General features: G+C 46.4%; 1 protein-coding gene across 6 annotated transcripts; it reads left to right on the top strand.

The window, feature by feature from the left end:
• The first annotated feature begins 1,741 nt into the window (after positions 1 to 1,741).
• BACC1 (BPTF associated chromatin complex component 1) lies at positions 1,742 to 22,092 on the top strand. 6 transcript variants are annotated; one of them, XM_089688018.1, is made up of 6 exons: positions 1,742 to 1,976; positions 7,745 to 7,839; positions 14,021 to 14,122; positions 20,071 to 20,273; positions 20,361 to 20,465; positions 21,813 to 22,092. In XM_089688018.1, the coding sequence occupies exons 1-6, from the start codon at positions 1,956 to 1,958 to the stop codon at positions 21,875 to 21,877; spliced, it is 591 nt and encodes a 196-aa protein (XP_089544144.1). In that variant the 5' UTR covers positions 1,742 to 1,955; the 3' UTR covers positions 21,878 to 22,092. The 6 variants fall into 6 exon arrangements, with proteins under 6 accessions (XP_089544144.1, XP_089544142.1, XP_089544143.1 ...); XM_089688016.1 differs by having other exon boundaries at positions 1,743 to 1,976; positions 20,358 to 20,465; XM_089688017.1 differs by having other exon boundaries at positions 1,744 to 1,976; positions 20,074 to 20,273; positions 20,358 to 20,465.
• The last annotated feature ends 758 nt before the right edge of the window (positions 22,093 to 22,850 follow it).

Here is a 22,850-nt window from a genome sequence, read left to right on the forward strand (position 1 = left end):
AGATCCACGGCTCTGGAGTGAGGGGAACTTATGGGAGATCCACGGCTCTGGAGTGAGGGGAACTCATGGGAGAACCACGGCTCTGGAGGGGAACTCATAGGAGATCCACAGCTCTGGAGTGAGGGGAACTCATAGGAGATCCACAGCTCAGGAATGAGGGGAACTCACAGAAGAACCACGGCTCTGGAGTGAGGGGAACTCATAGGAGAACCATGGCTCTGGAGTGAGGGAAACTCATAGGCGAACCACGGCTCTGGAGTGAGAGGAACTCATAGGAGAACCACGGCTCTGGAGTGAGGGGAACTCATGGGAGATCCACGGCTCTGGAGTGAGGGGAACTCATGGGAGATCCACGGCCCTTGAGTGAGGGGAACGCATAGAAGAACCACGGCTCTGGAGTGAGGGGAACTCATAGGAGAACCACGGCTCTGGAGTGAGGGAAACTCATAGAACCACAGCTCTGGAGTGAGGGGAACTCATAAGAGAACCATGGCTCTGGAGTGAGGGGAACTCATAGGAGAACAACAGCTCTGGAGTGAGGAAAACTCATAGGAGAACCAAGGCTCTGGAGTGAGGGGAACTCACTGGAGAACCACGGCTCTGGAGTGAGGGAAACTCATAGGAGAACCACGGCTCTGGAGTGAGGGGAACTCATAGGAGAACCACGGCTCCCAGACCTCCAGAAATCTGGAGTGAGAATCATGCAGAATACTGGACATCTGCTCTTAGAGCATTACGGCCAGGGGCGGACTGACAACTCATGGGGCCCCCGGGCAATAGAGGATCATGGGGCCCCTGTGTCCTCGCCCACACCCAAAAAAGCCTATGATAAAGACAATGAAAGGTACCAAGGGCATCTCATGGGGCCCCTTACTGACCCTGGGCCCTCGGGCAGTGCCCGAGTACTCAAATGGTCAGTCCGCCCGATTATGGTGCTCATACGTCTTCTCCCTCTGGAAGGCAATGCACAGGGTCTTCCAGGCTTGAGCAATGCTCCGTTTGGCTGAGATGAAAAAAAATAAAACTCAGGCTGGGTATCGGACAGTGCAATAGGACCCACTTTGCGTCCCTGTGGACCGTTGTAACATCATCTTTTATATTTTATACAAATTGGTTATTATATTGTTTTTTTGTGAACGAACGTTTTATTATTTCCATGAAAATTGCATTGAAAAACTGCTGCTCAAATACATGACGTAAAAAAATTGTAACGCCCACCATTTTATTCTCTAGGGCCTCCGCTTAAAAATTTATAGAATGTTTAGGGAGTTCCAAGTAGTTTTCTTGCAAAAAAAATGCTGAATTTTACACGAAAGAGAGAAATGTCAGAATAGGCCTGGAGGGGAAGTAGTTAGTCTGACTTCCATAGCTGCTTAGATAGTGATGTATATAACAAGGCCGGCTCCACAGAATGAAGCCCCCCTTGTATTATAATGTGATTTATAGGATATGGGATGTTCAGGTGACCCCAGAACACCTATTATAAAGCTGGGGGCCTTGTGTGTGCCCATAGCAACCAGTTCAGGACCCTTTGTAACCATGGACTGCAGCAGAGATAGTGAGAGCCGATAGGTTTCTATGGACAACACTACAGGCCCATTTTCTCATAGTTTAGATAACCTCATTGTACAGCTCAGCCAATCAGCAGCGAGCTACCGGCCAAAAAACGGGCACTCCGCAAATAGGAACATAGAGGCGGGAACGTGTGAGGAGTAATGGACAGGAGACGTTAGCCAATAGCCGTGCGACTCAGTTGTAGGCGGGAACTACTGTGCGTTCGATCGTCAGCAGAAGGAACCAATAGCAGCCCGAGCGTACAGGAGGCGAATAACTGCAGAGAGAAGGCGGCTGGTTCGGTGGTGTCAGGTCGCCTCACCGGCAGCTGCACGGGCGGGGAACGCAAGACACTTTAGCTCGCTCCACCATCGCCCCGGGTACCCCCCACCCCCGGTGCCATGACGTCAGCATCCACCAAGGTGAGCGGGAGGCCCTGGTGATCCCTGATTGGAGGGGAGGAGTCAGGTGGTATGGTTGCTGTGCACCCTGGGATTTGTAGTTGAGTACCAATAGACGGCCTGTTGTTAGTTTATATACTGAACTACAAATCCCAGCATGCAGTCAGCTTTATAACTACAGTGACCAGGGCCAGCTACATTGTATCTATTCTATGTGTCAGTGTTCTGTAATAATAACAACATGATCAGTAGTAGTAGTATTATCGATGGATTTATTTCAGGTACTTATATAGCGCCATCAATTTACACAGCACTTTACATATATATTGTACATTCACATCAGTCCCTAACCCTCAAGGGGTGTACAATCTAAGGTCCCTAACTCACATTCATACATACACATACTAGGGCCATTTAGACAGGATCCAATTCACCTACCAGCATGTCTTTGGAATGTGGGAGAAAACCGGAGTACCCGGAGGAAACCCACGCAGGCACAGGGAGAACATGCAAACTCCAGGCAGGAGGTGCCATGGCTGGGATTCAAACCAATGACTCTAGTACTGCCAGGCGGAAGTGCTAACTATTTAGCCACTGTGCTGTCAATATTATTATCTGTGTATAGAAGGCTGATGGATATAGTAACACTGTTCTGATAATAATAACAGTGCTGGTTGTTATCACAATGATATTATCTATTATTATAATCTCTGCCATTCCGACTTTTATTATCAATATAATTATCATTGATATCATCACAGCTGCTTCTTCTTATCACCACGATCGAAATTGCTGTTATTATTGCTAATATTATTTATTTCAGGTACTTATATATCACCATCAATTTACGCAGCACTTTACATATATATTGTACATTCACATCAGTCCCTAACCCTCAAGGGGTGTACAATCTAAGGTCCCTAACTCACATTCATACATACACATATTAGGGACAATTTAGACAGGAGCCAATTAACCTACCAGCATGTCTTTGGAGTGTGTGAGGAAACCTGAGTACCAGAGGAAACCCACGCAGGCACAGGGTGAACATGCAAACTCCAGGCAGGTGGTGCCGTGGTTGGGATTCGAACCCATGACTCGAGTACTGCCAGGCGGAAGTGCTTATTTATTATTATTATTTTTACTTCCTAAACAGGCCATTTTTTGCGATATGGTACTGCGTTACTTTAAGTGACAGTTGCGTGGTCATGCAACACTGTACATAAAGGAAATTTGTCATTTTTTTTCTACAAATGGAGCTTACACACAGGTCTCTCCCCTATTCGCTTCACACGGGGATCGCTGGGTGCCAGCGGGGATTCTCCATCCAGGACCCAGTGATCGACATCTGTTGCCACCAATGGCAGCGCGGGTAGGGCGGCGTGTGCGCCCCCTTTTTGAAAATGCAAATCACGTGTATATATACGTGATTTTGCGCAACCCTACCACCCTGTAGCAGTATTTCTGCTATAGGGCGGTGATAAATTCTACTACTGTCTTAATTATTATTTCTTTTACTATTATAAGTACTATCAATATTAACCGCTTGAGCTTCATGACCAGGCCGTTTTTTCCTATACGGCACTGCGCAGATTTAACTGGTAATTGCGCGGTCATGCAACACTGTACCCAAATTAAATTTATATCATTTTCTTCACACTAATAGAGCTTTCTTTTGGTGGTATTTGATCACCACTGTTTTTTTTTAAAATTTTTTGCAATATAAAAGACCGACAATGTAAAAAAAAAAAACCCAAACAGTATTTTTTACTTTCTGCTATAAAACATATCCGATAAAAACATTTAAAAAATCAAATTTCTTCATAAATTTAAACCAAAATTTATTCTGCTACATATTTGTGATTAAGAAAATCCCAATAAGTGTATATAGATTGTTTTGCATGAAAGGATAGATAGATGATAGATAGATAGATAGATAGATAATAGATAGATAATAGATAGATAGATAGATCGATTGATAGAGATGTGTATGTATATATATATATTACACATACTGGAATAAAACATTTCTGTATACTACTAATGGCGGTGATCAGTGACTTAACATAACGAGACTGCAAATCTTTATTTTTTAATTTCTATTTATTTATAATTAGTAATGACGGCAACTTATAATGGGACTGCGATAGTGTGGCGGGCAATCTGACACTGGGGGGAACTGACTGGCTGCCACTGATATCACCAGTGACATTAATTCAGTGATATTATACACTGTCACTGTACTAGTGACACTGGCTGGGAAGGGGTTAACATCTAGGGCAGTGGTCTCCAACCTGTGGCCCGAGGGTCTAATAAGGTCCTTTGAAAGCTTTTACCCGGCCTTTTGGCCACTATTCCTCCCTCTGAAACCAACAGTGGGACATAATTCCTGCCACTGACACTAATGATGAGGTACTATTCCTCCCACTGACACCAATGATGGGGTACTATTCCTCCCACTGATACCAATGATGGGGCACTATTCCTCCCACTGATACCAATGATGGGGCACTATTCCTCCCACTGATACCAATGATGGGGCACTATTCCTCCCACTGATACCAATGATGGGGCACTATTCCTACCACTGATACCAATGATGGGGCACTATTCCTTCCACTGATACCAATGATGGGGCACTATTCCTCCTACTGACACCAATGATGGGGCACTATTCCTCCCACTGACACCAATGATGGGACACTATTCCTTCCACTGATACCAATGATGGGGCACTATTCCTCCCACTGATACCAATGATGGGGCACTATTCCTCCCACTGACACCAATGATGGGGCACTATTCCTCCCACTGACACCAACGATGGGGCACTATTCTTCCCACTGACACCAATGATGGGACACTATTGCTCCCACTGATACCAATGATGGGGCACTATTCCTCCCACTGATACCAATGATGGGCCACTATTCCTCCCACTGATACCAATGATGGGGCACTATTCCTTCCACTGACACCAATGATGGGGCACTATTCCTCCCACTGATACCAATGATGGGGCACTATTCCTCCCACTGATACCAATGATGGGGCACTATTCCTCCCACTGATACCAATGATGGGGCACTATTCCTCCCACTGACACCAATGATGGGGCACTCTTCCTCCCAGTGACACCAATGATGGGGCACTATTCCTCCCACTGATACCGATGATGGGGCACTATTCCTCCCACTGATACCAATGATGGGGCACTATTCCTCCTACTGACATCAATGATGGGGCACTATTCCTCCCACTGACACCAATGACGGGACACTATCCCTCCCACTGATACCAATGATGGGACACTATTCCTCCCACTGATACCAATGATGGGGCACTATTCCTCCCACTGATACCAATGATGGGGCACTCTTCCTCCCAGTGACACCAATGATGGGGCACTATTCCTCCCACTGATACCAATGATGAGGCACTATTCCTCCCACTGATACCAATGATGGGGCACTATTCCTCCCACTGATACCAATGATGGGGCACTCTTCCTCCCAGTGACACCAATGATGGGGCACTATTCCTCCCAATGATACCGATGATGGGGCACTATTCCTCCCACTGATACCAATGATGGGGCACTATTCCTCCTACTGACATCAATGATGGGGCACTATTCCTCCCACTGACACCAATGATGGGACACTATTCCTCCCACTGATACCAATGATGGGACACTATTCCTCCCACTGATACCAACGATGGGGCACTATTCCTCCCACTGACACCAATGATGGGGCACTATTCCTCCCACTGATACCAATGATGGGGCACTATTCATCCCACTGACACCAATGATGGGGCACTATTCCTCCCACTGATACCAATGATGGGGCACTATTCCTCCCACTGACACCAATGATGGGGCACTATTCCTCCCACTGACACCAATGATGGGACACTATTCCTCCCACTGATACCAATGATGGGGCACTATTCCTCCCACTGATACCAATGATGGGGCACTATTCCTCCCACTGATACCAATGATGGGGCACTATTCCTCCCACTGATACCAATGATGGGGCACTATTCCTCCCACTGACACCAATGATGGGGCACTATTCCTCCCACTGACACCAATGATGGGGCACAATTCCTCCCACTGATACCAATGATGAGGCACTATTCCTCCCACTGACACCAATGATGGGGCACTATTCCTCCCACTGACACCAATGATGGGACACTATTCCTCCCACTGATACCAATGATGGGGCACTATTCCTCCCACTGATACCAATGATGGGGCACTATTCCTCCCACTGATACCAATGATGGGGCACTATTCCTCCCACTGATACCAATGATGGGGCACTATTCTTCCCACTGACACCAATGATGGGGCACTATTCCTCCCACTGACACCAATGATGGGGCACTATTCCTCCCACTGACACCAATGATGGGGCACTATTCCTCCCACTGATACCAATGATGGGGCACTATTCCTCCCACTGATACCAATGATGGGGCACTATTCTTCCCACTGACACCAATGATGGGGCACTATTCCTCCCACTGACACCAATGATGGGGCACTATTCCTCCCACTGACACCAATGATGGGGCACTATTCCTCCCAGTAATAGCAATGATGACACTCTATTCCTCCTTCTACTGACCACCAAACCCCAGGGCCGTTTCACACTTGAATTACACAAGAATGCGTGCCAATTCCTGCTCATTCCCGTGTAGTGAGGTTTTGCAGACCATTCATTTGCATGAACTGCAAATCACACTGGAAAGTAGAAAAAGTACTGCATGCACTACTACTGCTATAAGATAAAAAAATAAATTGTTCCACCAAAGTGCACGGTACTGCAGTACCATGTGACATACATTGGCACCCTCAGCAGATCGCATTCTGAGCACCGTGCAGGAAACTCACACAAAATGTGCCTTAGTCACACTGCGTTCTGGTGTAAACCAGCCTGATGCAATGTTTAGTCTCACTGATGCCAGCCCTGGGACATTTTCTAACCCCACTGGCCAGTCTTTCCCTCCTAAAGTCTGAAGGACAGTAAACTTTGGAAAACCCCTGATCTAGGGCGATCAAAGGGCTAAATGTGTGCTTAACTATGTGTAAAGTGTGCTGATTTTTACTACTAGATCTCTGCTTTGCAGGGATGAGAAATCGACAGATCAGGGGCGCACTGACAACTCATGGGGCCCCCGGGTAGTAGGGGATCATGGGGCCCCTGTGTCCTCGCCCACACTCAAATCACACCCAAAAAAGCCTATGAAAGGTATCAGGGACATCTCATGGGGCCCCCTACTGACCCCGGGCCCTCGGGCAGTGCCCGAGTTCCCCGATGGTCAGTCCGCCCCTGGGACAGATCAGTCCCTCTGTACAGAACACTGTGTTGTTTACCAACACAGAGCTCTGGGCTGTAATTGTACACAACCAATCAGCAGGTCTTGGTCATGAATCATTGGCTGGGACTTGCTGACAGGGTCCTGCTGTGTACAATCAAAGCGGGTGCTGGTCAGGGGCGCTCATACATGCGCCCTAAACCTGGAAGTAGGCAGCGACATACGGGTACGTCGCTTTGCCTACAGTGGCCGCCAGTCCGCGGTACATTGCGGGCAGGCGATCACATCGTGTACAGATCCCCTGCTGCTCGGAAAGGAAGTCGCCCTTCTGAAAGGACGCTAAGAGTGGGATATATATATATATATTTTTTTTTTTTGCAGAAGTTTATGTTGTGACGAGAATTATGAATGGTGTCATGACCCTGTATGATGTATCCTTTCCAATGTCTGCACAGGTCGGGGAGATATTCTCAGCGGCTGGAGCTGCCTTCACCAAACTAGGAGAACTGACTATGCAACTCCACCCCGTGACAGATTCCTCACCGGCGGGGTAAATGTCCTATAGACCTGCTACTTACCTGTGTGTGCTAAAGTCTGCCTTCTTGTCAGCTACATGTTTTTCCTTCACCTCTCTAAGGGCTATAATATCGGCCCCCTCGTTGGAAGCAAAAGCTGCTCTGTAAAGTTTCAGTAAAGGGAAATAAGTTTCCCATTTCTTAAAAAAATTATTACACATTTTTTTTTTGTGCTGTAAAATCAATTTTGGAATTTCGTGTTTGTTTAAAGTGTTTGTAAAGCTAAAACAATTTTTTCTGTAGGTTTGGACTGAGTAGGGAATGGTTGGAACCACATCTGGTTTAACAGTTTTCTGTTGGGGAAATTTCCTTTCACTTCCTGTCTCGGAGAAGTATCAGGAAATGAGAGGAAACCCCTCCACAAAGTATTGGGGAATCCCTCTAAACCCTGGTTTACACTGTATGGGCTGGTTATGGGTGCTGGAATCGCAGCTGTTTCCGGAACCACCCACAGACAAATTGAGCTGTTTTTATGGGACGCGTGGGGCTGCCATTCATTCTGAATGGTAACCCCCCCCCCCCACATCCCAGCTCGCAGAACATTTGAAGGTGCGGGAACCGCAGGGAAATCACATGATCAGAAATACCATGTGGTTTCCCTGTGGCCGCATTTTTAAAAAGGTGTATGCAGGGGCGGACTGACAACTCATGGGGGGCCCATTGACAACTCAATAGGGGATCATGGGGCCCCTGTGTCCTTGCCCACACTCAAAAAAGCCTATGAAAAAGGTACCAGGGGCATCTCATGGGGCCCCCTACTGACCCCAGGCCCTCGGACAGTGCCCGAGTTTCCAAATGGTCAGTCCGCCCCTGGGTGTATGTACTTTTTTTTTTTTTTTTAAACGGAGGAAAACGCAGGCACAACAGCCCATTCAAATGAATAGGCTGCTGTGCCTGCACAAGTGTGAACCAGGGCTAAAGCCTAGTAAACGCAGGAAGTTTTTTATTTCAATCAAGCGGGCTGAAGGAAAAAAAAATGAGGAGGTCGCTGTACTAACTATGCAAATTTACTATCTCCCCTGCTGTGTTATTGTCTTCTGACAATAATTTGCGTGAGAACACCCTGGTCAGCGCTCGCAGCCATTGGCGAGGAGCTGTACACACAGGCCGAAAGTTCAGAACCAACCGTTTTTGGATGATTTTCATCCCTTGTGTACCTAGTATTGAGCATCGTTTACGCTAGCAGTTGATGGGCGGTAACACCTAGTGGTTCAACCAGGGTTTTACTGCCCACCCAACCGCTCCTCCATTAGCTGCAAAGGCAGCAGAACGGATTTGCTGCATCTGCAGTGCCTTGCGCTGCAGAGATGATCCTCTGCTGTCATGTTCAGTTGGCAGAACCAGCTGCTGAACGTAGCTGAATGAGTGTGCCCTGCAACCGCATGCAATTGCAGCATGCTAAAATTTATGGGATTCATTCATCCTCACTTCCTGTCTAATGCTCTCTGAAGAGCCGCCAATGTAATTGAGCCGCTAGACAGTTGCCCCTAGAACAGGGTTAGGCAACCTGAGAGCCGCAGGACTACAAGTTCCATCATGCCTCTGCAAGTCATAGCTGTAACTGTCAGTTTTGTAATCTTCGCAATGCCTCATGGGAAATGTAGTTCCACAACAGCTAGAGAGCCGCAGGATGCCTACCCCTGCCCTAGAACAGTATTTCAGTGAGGACTAAAAGTGAGAACTAAAAAAAAAAAAAGTGGATTTCTCATCACTTTCTGTCCCAACGGACAAATAGGAATCTCCCAATCAGGATGGTAGCAATAAAAATTAGATGGAGATACTAAACTTTCTAAGATTTATCCAAGAACAATGTTGGGATGTCGCATTTTTACTAAATACCATTTTTGAATTCTGTAGCCAGCAAGTGGACTGTAGTTCCGCCTAACTGTATAGGAAGAAACTCTAAGCTTGCTGTGTTTTTTCTCTACCACATGTAGTTCGAGCGTGCTCCAGCAGGGTGTGCTAAAGTGTTATCATTCGATGTTATGGATATCTGATAACCTGGCCAGTCTTCTGAGACATGGTGGGAGAACTATTTAAAGCTGAAGTTTAGGTACGCGTATTTTTGCATAGTGACTGCGGTCCAGCTTGGACCAATGTAAGTATATACAGCGCTCAGCATAAATGAGTACACCTCAACAGATTTGTCAAAAACCATTTACTTTCCTTTCAGAATCAACATTTTCTATGGGACACTATACTAAAAAATACTCCCACAAATGCAGGCCGTTGATTGCAAACAAGATTTGTTAATTTGCACACACAAAAAAGTATTTTTCAAATAAACACATTTATTCAAGACCATGTTGCAAAAATGAATACACCCCAATGAAAGTCTTTAGACACAAAGCTAAAATTTAGACAACAAAATCCTACTTAACAAGAATTCAACTACAGGTGAGTCTAATTATTCATTTAACAGGTGTCCAGCATACAGCTGATTATAAAAGGGTGTTACTTAACAAGGAAAACCCCTCCCCATTTCATGCTGTCAGCAAAGGCACCACATGAAAGAGAAATGTCACAAGGCCTGAGAAAGAGAAAATAATTTCTTTACACAAGAAAGGTGAAGGCTACAAGAAGATTAGCAAAGCTTTACTTAGTCAGAATACTGTAGCAAAATTGATACAAAGATGGAGCTGCAACCATCTCACAGAAACATCCAGACCGTCCATGGCAGTTAACAACTCGACAGGACCGTCTTCTGATGAGAAGGGTTGAAGAAAATCACCATACATGTTCACTGTAGTTAGTGAAATAAGTAGAAAGCTAAACTGGGGTGATTGTTTCCCGTGACAAAATATGGCGTACACTGTAGAGGAATGGCATGCATGGGTGTCGTCCATGAAGGAAGCCTCTCCTAAAGCCCATGCACAAAAAAGCCCACCTAGAATTTGCCAGGGCCCATGCTGAAAAAAAAGACTAATGGGACTCTGTATTCTGGAGTGATAAGACCAAGATGAATGTTTTTGGAACTGATGGCTTAAAAACTGTATGGCGTCGCAAAAGGTGAGTACAAAGAAAAATGCATGGTGCCTACTGTGAAACATGGTGGTGGCAGTGTCTTTCTGTAGGACTGCATGAGTGCTGCTGGTGTCGAGGAGCTGCATATCATTGAGGGTACCATGAATTCACAGATGTACTGTTCTATATTGAAAGAGAAGATGCTACCATCATTCCGTGCTCTTGGTCGTCGTGTACTTTTCCAACATGACAATGATCCAAAACACACATCTAAGGCCGGTGCTGCATTTCTCAAGAAGAACCGGGTGAAAGTGATTCAGTGGCCAAGTATGTCTCCTGATCTGAACCCAATCGAACACCTATGGGGAATTCTGAAGAGACAAGTCAGCATTGAAGAATGGAAAAAGATCGATGTTGCAATATGTCGCCAACTTGTTCATTCCATGCCTCGAAGACTTGGTGCTGTCCTTAGAAATCATAGAGGTCATACAAAATACTAGATGGAGTAGTTTCGTTGTGAAGTGTATTTATTTTTGCATCAGGAAAACTTTCAATTTTGTAATCTAAGTTATATTATTAACCTTGCTTTCATGTAATGAGCTAAACAAATGTTCTATAAAGCTCAGTTTTGTAAAAATTTTGGAAAGTGTTCATTGAGATATTAATTAAAATCTTACTTTTCAAAAGGGGTGTACTCATTTATGCTGGGCACTGTATGTGTCATTCCTGGAAGCTGGAAATGTATTATTTATTTATATAGAGGCTGGCGATTTACATATATATGGTACGCTCACATCAGTCCATGCCCTTAAGGATCTTCCAGTCTAAGTTCCCTAACTCACATTCATATATACACATATTAGGGCCAATTTACACAGAAGCCAGTTAACTTACCAGCATATCTTAGGTGTGTGGGAGGAAACCAGTACCCGGAAGTGCTCCACAAGCACAAGGAGAACATGCGAACTCCAGTTAGGTAGTGCTGTGGTTGGGATTCAAACCAATGATCCTAGTGCTGTCAGGCAGAAGGGCTAACCACATAGCCACTGTGCTGCCCAGAAATCTCTGTAGCCACTACTATAGTAGTTGTCGCTGGATTCTGGGCCTCATGTTGAGTGGCTGCCTTGTTGCTTAGTGAACACAGAAGGTCGCGGGTGCCATTCAGCATTCTCTGATTGGATAGGCCGGAGATTGTGACATCTTCCCTGTCCAGTCAGAAAACAATTTGCGGTCACTGAGAGAATTCAAAGCCTTCTCTGAATTATGCCCATTCCAAGCGAGCAATCCACTGTGTTCACTAAGTTGCTGGGCTGCCACTTGGCACAGGACCTGGAAACTAGTGGCAATCACTGTAGTAGTGGTGCCTACTGTAGTGATGTCCAGCTTCCACAGGAATCCCACAGTTATGTTGCATCCATACTTACATTCTAACTTTGCAAAAATATGTGTACCAGTTCCTGTTTTGTCTTCCCTCTTGGGCTTTTGCCCTGTGAGGATGCCCACTTAGAAGTTATCTCCTAGGCTTTGGGCCTAGGCACATGGAAAAATGCAGGGATCTCCCTTCCTTGAGGAATCTCAAAGGTGTTTGGTTTGGCTCAATTGCTAAGGAGCCTGAGCTCTTAAGGAGTCCAGCCAGCATAGTCCAGACTAGTTTGTGATAGTTACCTTCAAAAGTCTAGAGTATAAGATCTAGTTTATATGGGGGTATCTTAATTCATACCCTGCCCTCATTGCCATGTGCAATAAACTTTTTTCTGTTTTAAAATCTACTAAAGCGACTGGCACCTATTTTTTTCTGAACATCCAGAAAAAGAACCACACCTGAGATGAATGTTAATGGGAATTTCCTGTAACCCGTTCCCCCTGAACATACTCACATATGGCCTCCAGAAGATTGGAACCTCCTGTGACCTCAATGGACTGGCTAGGACTGAGTCTTTCAGTCACTGGGCCATGGTCTCCTTCTCTTGGGCCTTAGGCCAGCTGAAGATCCCCTAGCCTTCCACAGTGCCTCCCAGTCCCTATAGGGCCATCCAGCCTCCTATAGTGGTCCAAAGTGCCCCTCAACCTCCAAGAGTGCCCCTAGCACTCCCCACACAGTCCCCTGCAATGCCCATTCGCTTGCTGCAGAGTCCACACCTCCCCGTAGTGCCCTCAACCTCCAACTATGTCCCACCATGCACCCAGCCCTCACAGTGCTCCTGCACTGTCCCCAGACTTATAGGGAGGCCCCCAACAGAGACATATCCCCCACAGTTGCCCACAGCTCCCTCCTGAAACCTCTTCACATGCAAGGCCACCAAATCTGCTGCAGAGTCTCCTAACGCCCTTCACAACCCCCAAATCCTCTGCAGTGACACCAGCCCCTTCCAGAGCCATCCAGCATTTCAATGCATATTTTGTAGTCCCATACTTTATCGTGTGAGTATAAACTTTCTTTTTTACAGTTGGGACATAGTAGCTTTTGGAAGAATGTACCAGCCCTGGTCTCAATAAAGTTAAGAGGCACTGGGCTACAAGACTTCAAGGAAAGAGGTATGTATAGAGGGAGGGCTTCACTGTAACTGACACCAGTCATTATGAATTTCTATAACAAGGACAGTGTAAGTAAGTGGTCATTTCAAGCATTGTATGTAAGTGAACCACCTGAAAACTGTTACTTAATGGTGGTTTCCTATTAAAAACCTTACCTTCACTTTCATACATCTAAAAGCAACTTTTTTTGCCCCAAGTGTGGACTACGTTAGGAAATAATTATAACCCTTTTATGTTTTCTTTGCCAACTGTGTCCCATTTGGGGAGATTTCCCATCACCTCCTGTCCTGTAGACACAACAGGAAGTGATAAGAAATCTCTCCTTAATTAGGGAAGTGTCCCTTTTGGAGGATTTCCCCTCTATTCCTGTTCTGGTGGCAAATCAGAATTTTGGATTTTCTATTACTTTCTGTCCTGTGATGATGAACAACAGGACAGAGAGGGCAACTCTCCCTAGTATGAACTTAGTAGGTTCTAACCTCTCACTACTTTTTTCCAAAACTATAAAGTTTTGCATACACTGAGATATGCTAGGAGTGCCTGTCTTGCATTCTCTGCTATGAATCTGTTCTTTGCCATGTCATGCCTTCTTCCCCCTGTTCTCCTGCATCTCCATGGCTCTGCTTTCACTCCTCGTTCCTACTTGTGTCTCCCCAGGGCCCGCTGGACAGACAATGAGATTCAGATGTTGCATGCGGCTGTCAGACGCTTCGGGGAAGACTTAAATCAGATCAGCTCAGTAATCAAGGAGAGGACAGTGTAAGGAGAATGGGGAGTGGTAGAAAAGGGGACACTATTTGGCTAAACATTTTGTGGACAACTGACCATCAAGGGCGAGACAAGGGGTGGGCAGGAGGGGCAGCTGCCCTGGCGATTTGTGTGGTTGTATTAGAAGAGGTGATTGGGGTGATTTGCATTAGGAGGGTAAATGTGTTAGGAAGGGGTTTTCTTTTGGGGGGGAGTAAGATTTGTGCTATAACGGATGATTGGACAGATTAGTGCTAGGAGGCGAAATTGGGGGGGGGGGGGAATTAGTGCTAGCAGAGGGGATTAGGGTAGGGTTTGTGCTGGGAGAGGGGGGTTGGGGGGGGATTTATGCTCAGAGGGGAGATTTAAGTGGTAGTGAATTTGTACTAGGAGGGGGGATTTGGGGAGGGAGATGATGATTTCAGTTAGTAGAGATGATTGGACAGATTTGTGCTAGTAGGGGAAATTTGGGAGGGGGGAGATTAGTGCTAGCCAAGGGGATTTGGGGGGGGGGGATTTGTGCTGGGAGAGGGGGGTTTGGGGGGGGGGGGATTTTATGCTCAGACAGGAAATTTAAGGGTTAGTGGATTTGTGTTTGAGCTGGGAGGGGGAATTTGTACTGGGAGAGGGGGGGGTTATGCTCAGAGGGGAGGTTTGTGGGGTAGTGGATTTGTACTAGGAGGGGGGATTAGGGGAGGTAGAGGATTTTAGCTGGGAGGGGGGTTTGAACTGGGAGAGGAGGGTTGATGGAGGGGGTATTTATGCTCAGAGGGGAAATTTGAGGGGTGGGTAATTTGTACTGGAAGAGGGGGAATTTTTGTTTGTGGAGAAATTCGGTTTGCAAAGGGAATTTATGCTTAGGGTAAAGTGTGAAGATTAGTTTTTTTTTATTTTTTTTGGGGGGGGGGTGGGGGCCATTTGGCACCTTGCCCAGGGTGCTAGATGACTTTGTCCCAGCACTGCTGACCAGCACAGCTCTGTGAGCTTGTTGGACATCCCATTCCACAACCGTGGCCAATAATATGGAGTTAGTGTAGTTAAGCCACCACTCTTTTGAGAAGGAGTGCGTTCCTAATTGGCCAAAAGAGCATTTGTGAGTTCAGGCACTGATGTTAGACTACAACACCTGACATCCCAACAGGGTTGAGGTCGGGGCTCTGTGTAGGCCACTTGAGTTCTTCCACACCAAACCCACCATGTCATGTCTGCTTCTCGCTCTTTGGGCTGCCCAAAAATGAAGGCCTCGTCCACACAGGATTTAGTATACTGTACACTCGTGCAGAGCCAGGGTTATCCACACTGGGATGCACAGAAGCAGTCCCATTGATATCAATTGAAACACAGCGGCTACGCGGACATGGCCACTGTATTCCAAAATGACTTCCATATGGGTGTGTGTCCCCAAACTCACATTGTGTCTCATTTTTTACATTTTAGAATGTGGTGCTTTTGAGATTCTGTATAGTTTTAAAAAGTGCCTTCCCACTGACACCAAAGATGGGGCATTATTTCTCCCACTGATTCTGACATTGGAATATTATTCCTTCCACTGACACCCACGTTGGGGCACTATTCCTCCCACTGATATCAATGATGAGGCACTATTCCTCCCACTGATACCAATGATGGGGCACTATTCCTCCCACTGATACCAATGATGGGGCACTATTCCTCCCACTGACACCAATGATGGGGTACTATTCCTCCCACTGATACCAATGATGGGGCACTATTCCTCCCACTGATACCAATGATGGGACACTATTCCTCCCACTGATACCAATGATGGGGCACTATTCCTCCCACTGATACCAATGACGGGGCACTATTTCTTCCACTGATACCAATGATGGGACACTATTCCTCCCACTGATACCAATGATGGGGCACTATTCCTCCCACTGATACCAATGATGGGGCACTATTCCTCCCACTGATACCAATGATGGGGCACTATTCCTCCCACTGATACCAATGATGGGACACTATTCCTCCCACGGACACCAATGATGGGACACTATTCCTCCCACGGATACCAATGATGGGGCACTATTCCTTCCACTGATATCAATGATGGGGCACTATTCCTCCCACTGATATCAATGATGGGGCACTATTCCTCCCACTGATACCAATGATGGGGCACTATTCCTCCCACTGACACCAATGATGGGGTACTATTCCTCCCACTGATACCAATGATGGGGCACTATTCCTCCCACTGATACCAATGATGGGGCACTATTCCTCCCACTGATAACAATGATGGGGCACTATTCCTCCCACTGATACCAATGATGGGGCACTATTCCTCCCACTGATACCAATGATGGGGCACTATTCCTTCCACTGATACCAATGATGGGGCACTATTCCCTCCACTAATACCAATGAGGGCGCACTATTCCTTCCACTGATACCAATGATGGGACACTATTCCTCCCACTGATACCAATGATGGGGCACTATTCCTCCCACTGATACCAATGACGGGGCACTATTTCTTCCACTGATACCAATGATGGGACACTATTCCTCCCACTGATACCAATGATGGGGCACTATTCCTCCCACTGATACCAATGATGGGGCACTATTCCTCCCACTGATACCAATGATGGGGCACTATTCCTCCCACTGATACCAATGATGGGACACTATTCCTCCCACGGACACCAATGATGGGACACTATTCCTCCCACGGATACCAATGATGGGGCACTATTCCTTCCACTGATACCAATGATGGGGCACTATTCCTCCCACTGATACCAATGATGGGGCACTATTCCTCCCACTGATACCAATGATGGGGCACTATTCCTCCCACTGATACCAATGATGGGGCACTATTCCTCCCACTGATACCAATGATGGGGCACTATTCCTCCCACTGATACCAATGATGGGGTACTATTCCTCCCACTGATACCAATGATGGGGCACTATTCCTCCCACTGATACCAATGATGGGGCACTATTCCTCCCACTGATACCAATGATGGGGCACTATTCCTACCACTGATACCAATGATGGGGCACTATTCCTTCCACTGATACCAATGATGGGGCACTATTCCTCCCACTGAAACCAATGACGGGGCACTATTTCTTCCACTGATACCAATGACGGGACACTATTCCTCCCACTGATACCAATGATGGGGCACTATTCCTCCCACTGATACCAATGATGAGGCACTATTCCTCCCACTGACACCAATGATGAGGCACTATTCCTCCCACTGACACCAATGATGGGACACTATTCCCCCCACGGACACCAATGATGGGACACTATTCCTCCCACTGGTACCAATGATGCGGCACTATTCCTCCCACTGATACCAATGATGGGGCACTATTCCTCCCACTGATACCAATGATGGGGCACTATTCCTTCCACTGATACCAATAATGGGGCACTATTCCTCCCACTGATACCAATGATGGGGCACTATTCCTCCCACTGATACCAATGATGGGGCACTATTCCTCCCACTGATACCAATGATGGGGCACTATTCCTCCCACTGATACCAATGATGGGGCACTATTCCTCCCACTGATACCAATGATGGGGCACTATTCCTCCCACTGATACCAATGATGGGGCGCTATTCCTCCCACTGATACCAATGATGGGGCACTATTCCTCCCACTGATGCCAATGATGGGGCACTATTCCGTCCTCTGACAGCAATGATGGAGCACTATTCCTCCCACTGATACCAATGATGAGGCACTATTCCTGCCACTGATACCAATGATGGGGCATTATTCCTCCCACTGATACCAATGATGGGGCACTATTCCTCCCACTGATACCAATGATGGGGCATTATTCCTCCCACTGATACCAATGTTGGAGTACTATTCCTCCCACTGATGCCAATGATGGGGCACTATTCCTCCCACTGATATCAATGATGGGGCGCTATTCCTCCCACTGATACCAATGATGGGGCGCTATTCCTCCCACTGATACCAATGATGGGGCGCTATTCCTCCCACTGATACCAATGATGGGGCACTATTCCTCCCACTGATACCAATTATGGGGCACTATTCCTCCTACTGATACCAACGATGGAACACTATATCTTCCACTGACACAAAAAATGGGACATAATTGCAACCAATGATAAAAAACAATGGAAAACTATTCTAAACACCAAAGATGGGGCATTATTTCTCTCACTGATCCTGACATTGGAATATTATTCCTTCCACTGACACCAATGATGGGACACTATTTCTTCCACTTATACCAATGATGGGACACTATTTCTTCCACTTATACCAATGATGGGACACTATTCCTCCCACTGATACCAATGATGGGACACTATTCCTCCTGCTGATATCAACGATGGGGTGATTTTTTTATTCCTACTAACCACCAAGGCTGAGGCATTGTTTACTGCCACTGATGCTGAGGCATTTTCTACTCTTACTGACCACAATCCAGCCCCCCTAAAGTCTGAAGGATAGTAAACTGGCCCTTTGTTTTAAAAGTTTGGAGACTTTGTCTAGATCAGAGGTGGCCCTCCATGTGTTGAGGAACTGCAAGTCCCGTGAGGCCTTGCAAGACTCTGACAGCCACAGGCAAGACTTCAAGAGGTAGAGGCATGATGGGACTTGTATGGAGACCCCTGGTCTAGATGAAGGAAAGAAGAAACACATTTATTTGGGTGGTACATACATTTTCCTCTTAAGCTAGTCATACATGGTTCTTTTTTTTTTCATTCAGCCAGGAAGCTAAACGAGAAAACTGAACTGATTCATTGGAGGTGGATGTGGGAATCCTGCCCACTGTGTCATTGTATTCTGACAGCAGAGGAATCAGCTGGACTCCTGCGATGTCAGAATACACGGATCAGCCCGTTTGGTTGCAGTGCTGACCAAACTAAAGTTCTCCAACAAGATCATTCGTAAACAGTTGACCAGTAGAATGACTGCCTTCGAACAGGTCTGGCCATAGATGGATCGCAACTGATCGGTCTCTGCTGAATCGGTCGAATTTCTATCAATTTTTATCTTTAGATGTGGCCCGATAGTTTTATAACATCCCCTGCCATGTGTCAAGGTGTCTTTAAGAAACAGTCTATGTTGGCATTGAACAGCCAACTAAAACCAAGCTTGCAGCGAAAAGTGACAGTTGGATGCCAACGTCTTTAGGTCTTGTTCACACCATACGTGCATGGAAACTGACGCGCAGATTTCACTTGCAGAGACATCGGTTTCCATCAATTTTCATGTGCGCTTCAATGAGTTTTATACCCGTTGCAGATTCCTATGCAGAAAAAAATCTGTACATGATACCAGTGTTGTGGTGTGAACAGGACACATAGAGAACAATTGATTCTGTTGTGCCCATGCAGAACGTGTGCAGAAAAACTGACCTCTCTGCACCATGGTGTGAACGAGGCCTTAGGGTAGAAATGCACTTTTAGCGAAGTCACATGTGTGCTGCAGCACGCCACAATGTACAGTAACACCCTCCCATGCATTGTGGTGCACTACGTTGCCAAAAATGGTGCATGTCCTGTTTTTTGGATGTTTTGGTGTGTTGCCAGCCCATTCGTTTGCATGGGCTGCCTTAACTCCATGAGCATTAATGTAATACACCAGGATGCAAGTTACTGACCTAACACAGGTATGCTAGGTAGAAATGCCAGACATCCTTGTCTATATACTTGTTAAAACTCCTGATTCAAAGTCAGAGGATCCACATGGCAGCCAGGCAAGGATCCACATGGCAGCCAGGCAGCTAGCATCCTCAGAAGGAAAGCACAATAGATTCAGCCTCCCTGTCTCTCATGGCAGGCTTCCTTTAAATATGCTTTGGTTGTTTTCTGTATGCCACTTGTGCGCTTACTTCCCTCATTTTAAGCTTTAGGTGGTTTAAGTGCTCCTCCATCTTGTTCACAAGCTGTCATATTGTGTATGTCTCCCAGCAGGGCACAGATTAAGTACGCAGTGAAAAGGAAGATCTACGATGACAGCGGAGTCCCCCTGCCTTCGGATTCCCCCCGGAAAGTGGCAAAGAAGGCCGCGCCAGCTTCCTCTTCAGTCAGCATGGTGTCCGCACCACAGGTTGTGAGTGGGACAACAATACCTGAGGGGTCCCAGAGTGCCATGAAGAAACGCAAGTCCTCTGGTGAGAAATGGGGGATGTGTGTGTTGGGGGGGGTTGTCAGGGGAGTGTAATGGCATGCTGTATTCCCGGCATCTCTTCTTTTAGCAGATGTAACGCTCAGCGCCCTGAACGACTCCGACGCCAACAGTGATCTGGTAGACATAGAAGGTTTGGGTGATAGAAGCACTGTGAAAAAACTCAACTTCGATCAGGGTATGAAATCTCATTTTTATTTTACTCTCCTACATTTTTTCATTCTTCAATGTCACATCACCATTTTATTTCATATTTTGTATCCAAATTGTCCACCATTTTGTGTCTGTATTTTCAGTCTTTGATATACTTTTTCCTGCATTAAATCTATTGAAACCCATCACCAGCACCATCTTGTCCCTGCTCACCTTCTGCATTTCCTTTTTTGTCCACATCCTCTCTACCACCCCTCCCTCATTCTCCTCAATTATTTTATTTTCCTATCCTCTTTCCCAGCTCTACCTTTCCTTGCTGTTCTTCACCCACCCACATTCTTCAATCACTTGCCTTTTACTTTTCTCCTTCTCCACACCTTTCTATGTTCTCCTCATTGTCTGCACATTCCCCTGTTCTCCCTCTCCCTTGCACCTTTCACTGTTCTCCTTGTTCTCCCCTGCACCTTTCACTGTTCTCCTTGTTCTTCTCTACACCTTTCCCTCTTCTCCTTCTTGTTCTTCTCTACACCTTTCCCTCTTCCCCTTCTAGTTCTTCTCTACACCTTTCCCTCTTCTCCTTCTTCTTCTTCTCTACACCTTTCCCTCGTCTCCTTCTTCTTCTTCTCTACACCTTTCCCTCGTCTCCTTCTTCTGCTTCTTCTCTACACCTTTCCCTCGTCTCCTTCTTCTGTTTCTTCTCTACACCTTTCCCTCTTGTCCTTCTTCTTCTTCTCTACACCTTTCCCTCGTCTTCTTCTTCTCTACACCTTTCACTCGTCGTCTTCTTCTTCTTCTCTACACCTTTCCCTCGTCTTCTACTTCTTCTCTACACCTTTCCCTCGTCTTCTTCTTCTTCTCTACACCTTTCCCTCGCCTCCTTCTGCTTCTTCTCCACACCTTTCCCTCTTCTCCTTCTACCTCTTCTCTACACCTTTCCCTCTTCTCCTTCTTCTTCTTCTTCTCTACACCTCTGTGCACCTTTTTCTTCTTCTTTCTTCTTCCTCTCCATGCCTTTCCTTGTTCTCCCCCTTCCCCTTTCTTTTTCCTCTCCTTTTCATCTTGTACCTTCTATCTTCCCCCACCACTTTGCCACCTTATTCCCCTTCCTCTCCATTGTCCCACTTTCTTACCATTTCTCTTTGACCTTGCCCTATTCATCTTCACCTACCGTTCTTATCTGCATCTACCTTATTTCCCTAAACCTCCCCGTCAACCATCTTTCTTTACTGTCCCAATTTTTTTACCTTTTTTTTGTCTTTCTTTCCATTTTGTCCTTTTTCGTTTTCTTTGCCCTTTCTTCTTACTCTTATGCACCTCCCCCCCAGCTTCATAATCCATCTTCTAATCTTGTATGTTCCTGTTTCCATTTCAGACAGTCTAAACTTGGATTCCAACTTTATTATGAACTCTAGTGATATCCCCCTTTTATCTCGCTGATAGTATGTTCCACACCTGCTTGTAAATATTATTTCCTCCATCGACACCCCCTTTGTGGAATATCCCTCCATTTCCTGTTGTGACGATAGCTGCACCAAGCCACTTCCTGCCATGGAGAAACAGCCGCAAACCTTATGACCTGTGACCTTTGCTACGGATGTGAACAAATGTGTTGTCGGTCTTCCATGTTTTTTGATAAAATTTTAAAAATCCCAGATGGAATGTTGTCTTTTGTCTTCATCCTGCGTTGGACATTGCCACGGCACCCTGAAGCAGCACAGACAGTACTGGCAGATGTCACAGTGTAGCCACTGCCAATATCTGTGTGCTGCTATAGGGAAGCGGGCCATCCTGCTGTAGATTGACAATCCTGCTTCACAAGCCCCTCATGAATTGAATATCTTGGCAAGAAATCTTCACCGTGTAAAAAAAGTAGATACAATTAGTTAGTAAAGGGGGTCCAGGAACACCCACTCCTCCAGACTGACACCTGTTTTATGAAGGCACTTTAACATTTGCATTATGTCTCTCAATATTCTTTAATCAGGGTTGAGGGATCTTAGGAGGAGTATGGAGGCAGGGTGCTGAGATGTGATCATGGATCTACCGTGTTTCCCCGAAAATAAAACACTGTCTTTTATATATATATATATATTTTTTTTTTGGCTCAAAAAGGTAGGGGGGTTCTGTGGGAGCGGACGGTGAGTACAGAGGTAGGGGGGTTCTGTGGGAGCGGACGGTGAGTACAGAGGTAGGGGGGTTCTGTGGGAGCGGACGGTGAGCACAGAGGTAGGGGGGTTCTGTGGGAGCGGACGGTGAGTACAGAGGTAGGGGGGTTCTGTGGGAGCGGACGGTGAGTACAGAGGTAGGGGGGTTCTGTGGGAGCGGACGGTGAGTACAGAGGTAGGGGGTTCTGTGGGAGCGGACGGTGAGTACAGAGGTAGGGGGGTTCTGTGGGAGCGGACGGTGAGTA

Source organism: Staurois parvus, unplaced genomic scaffold (assembly GCF_062004578.1).
Source record: "Staurois parvus isolate SC_StPar_1 unplaced genomic scaffold, SC_StPar_1.0 ptg000444l, whole genome shotgun sequence".
Taxonomy (NCBI): Eukaryota; Metazoa; Chordata; class Amphibia; order Anura; family Ranidae; genus Staurois; species Staurois parvus.

What these genes read in the sequence shown, in the direction of transcription:
- BACC1 (XM_089688016.1), top strand. Translation starts at nt 1,956, where the DNA reads ATGACGTCAGCATCCACCAAG. An exon ending in TGACGTCAGCATCCACCAAG is followed by an intron (nt 1,977 to 7,744) that starts GTGAGCGGGAGG and finishes ATGTCTGCACAG; the next exon opens with GTCGGGGAGATATTCTCAGC. An exon ending in AAAACTCAACTTCGATCAGG is followed by an intron (nt 20,466 to 21,812) that starts GTATGAAATCTC and finishes TTTCCATTTCAG; the next exon opens with ACAGTCTAAACTTGGATTCC.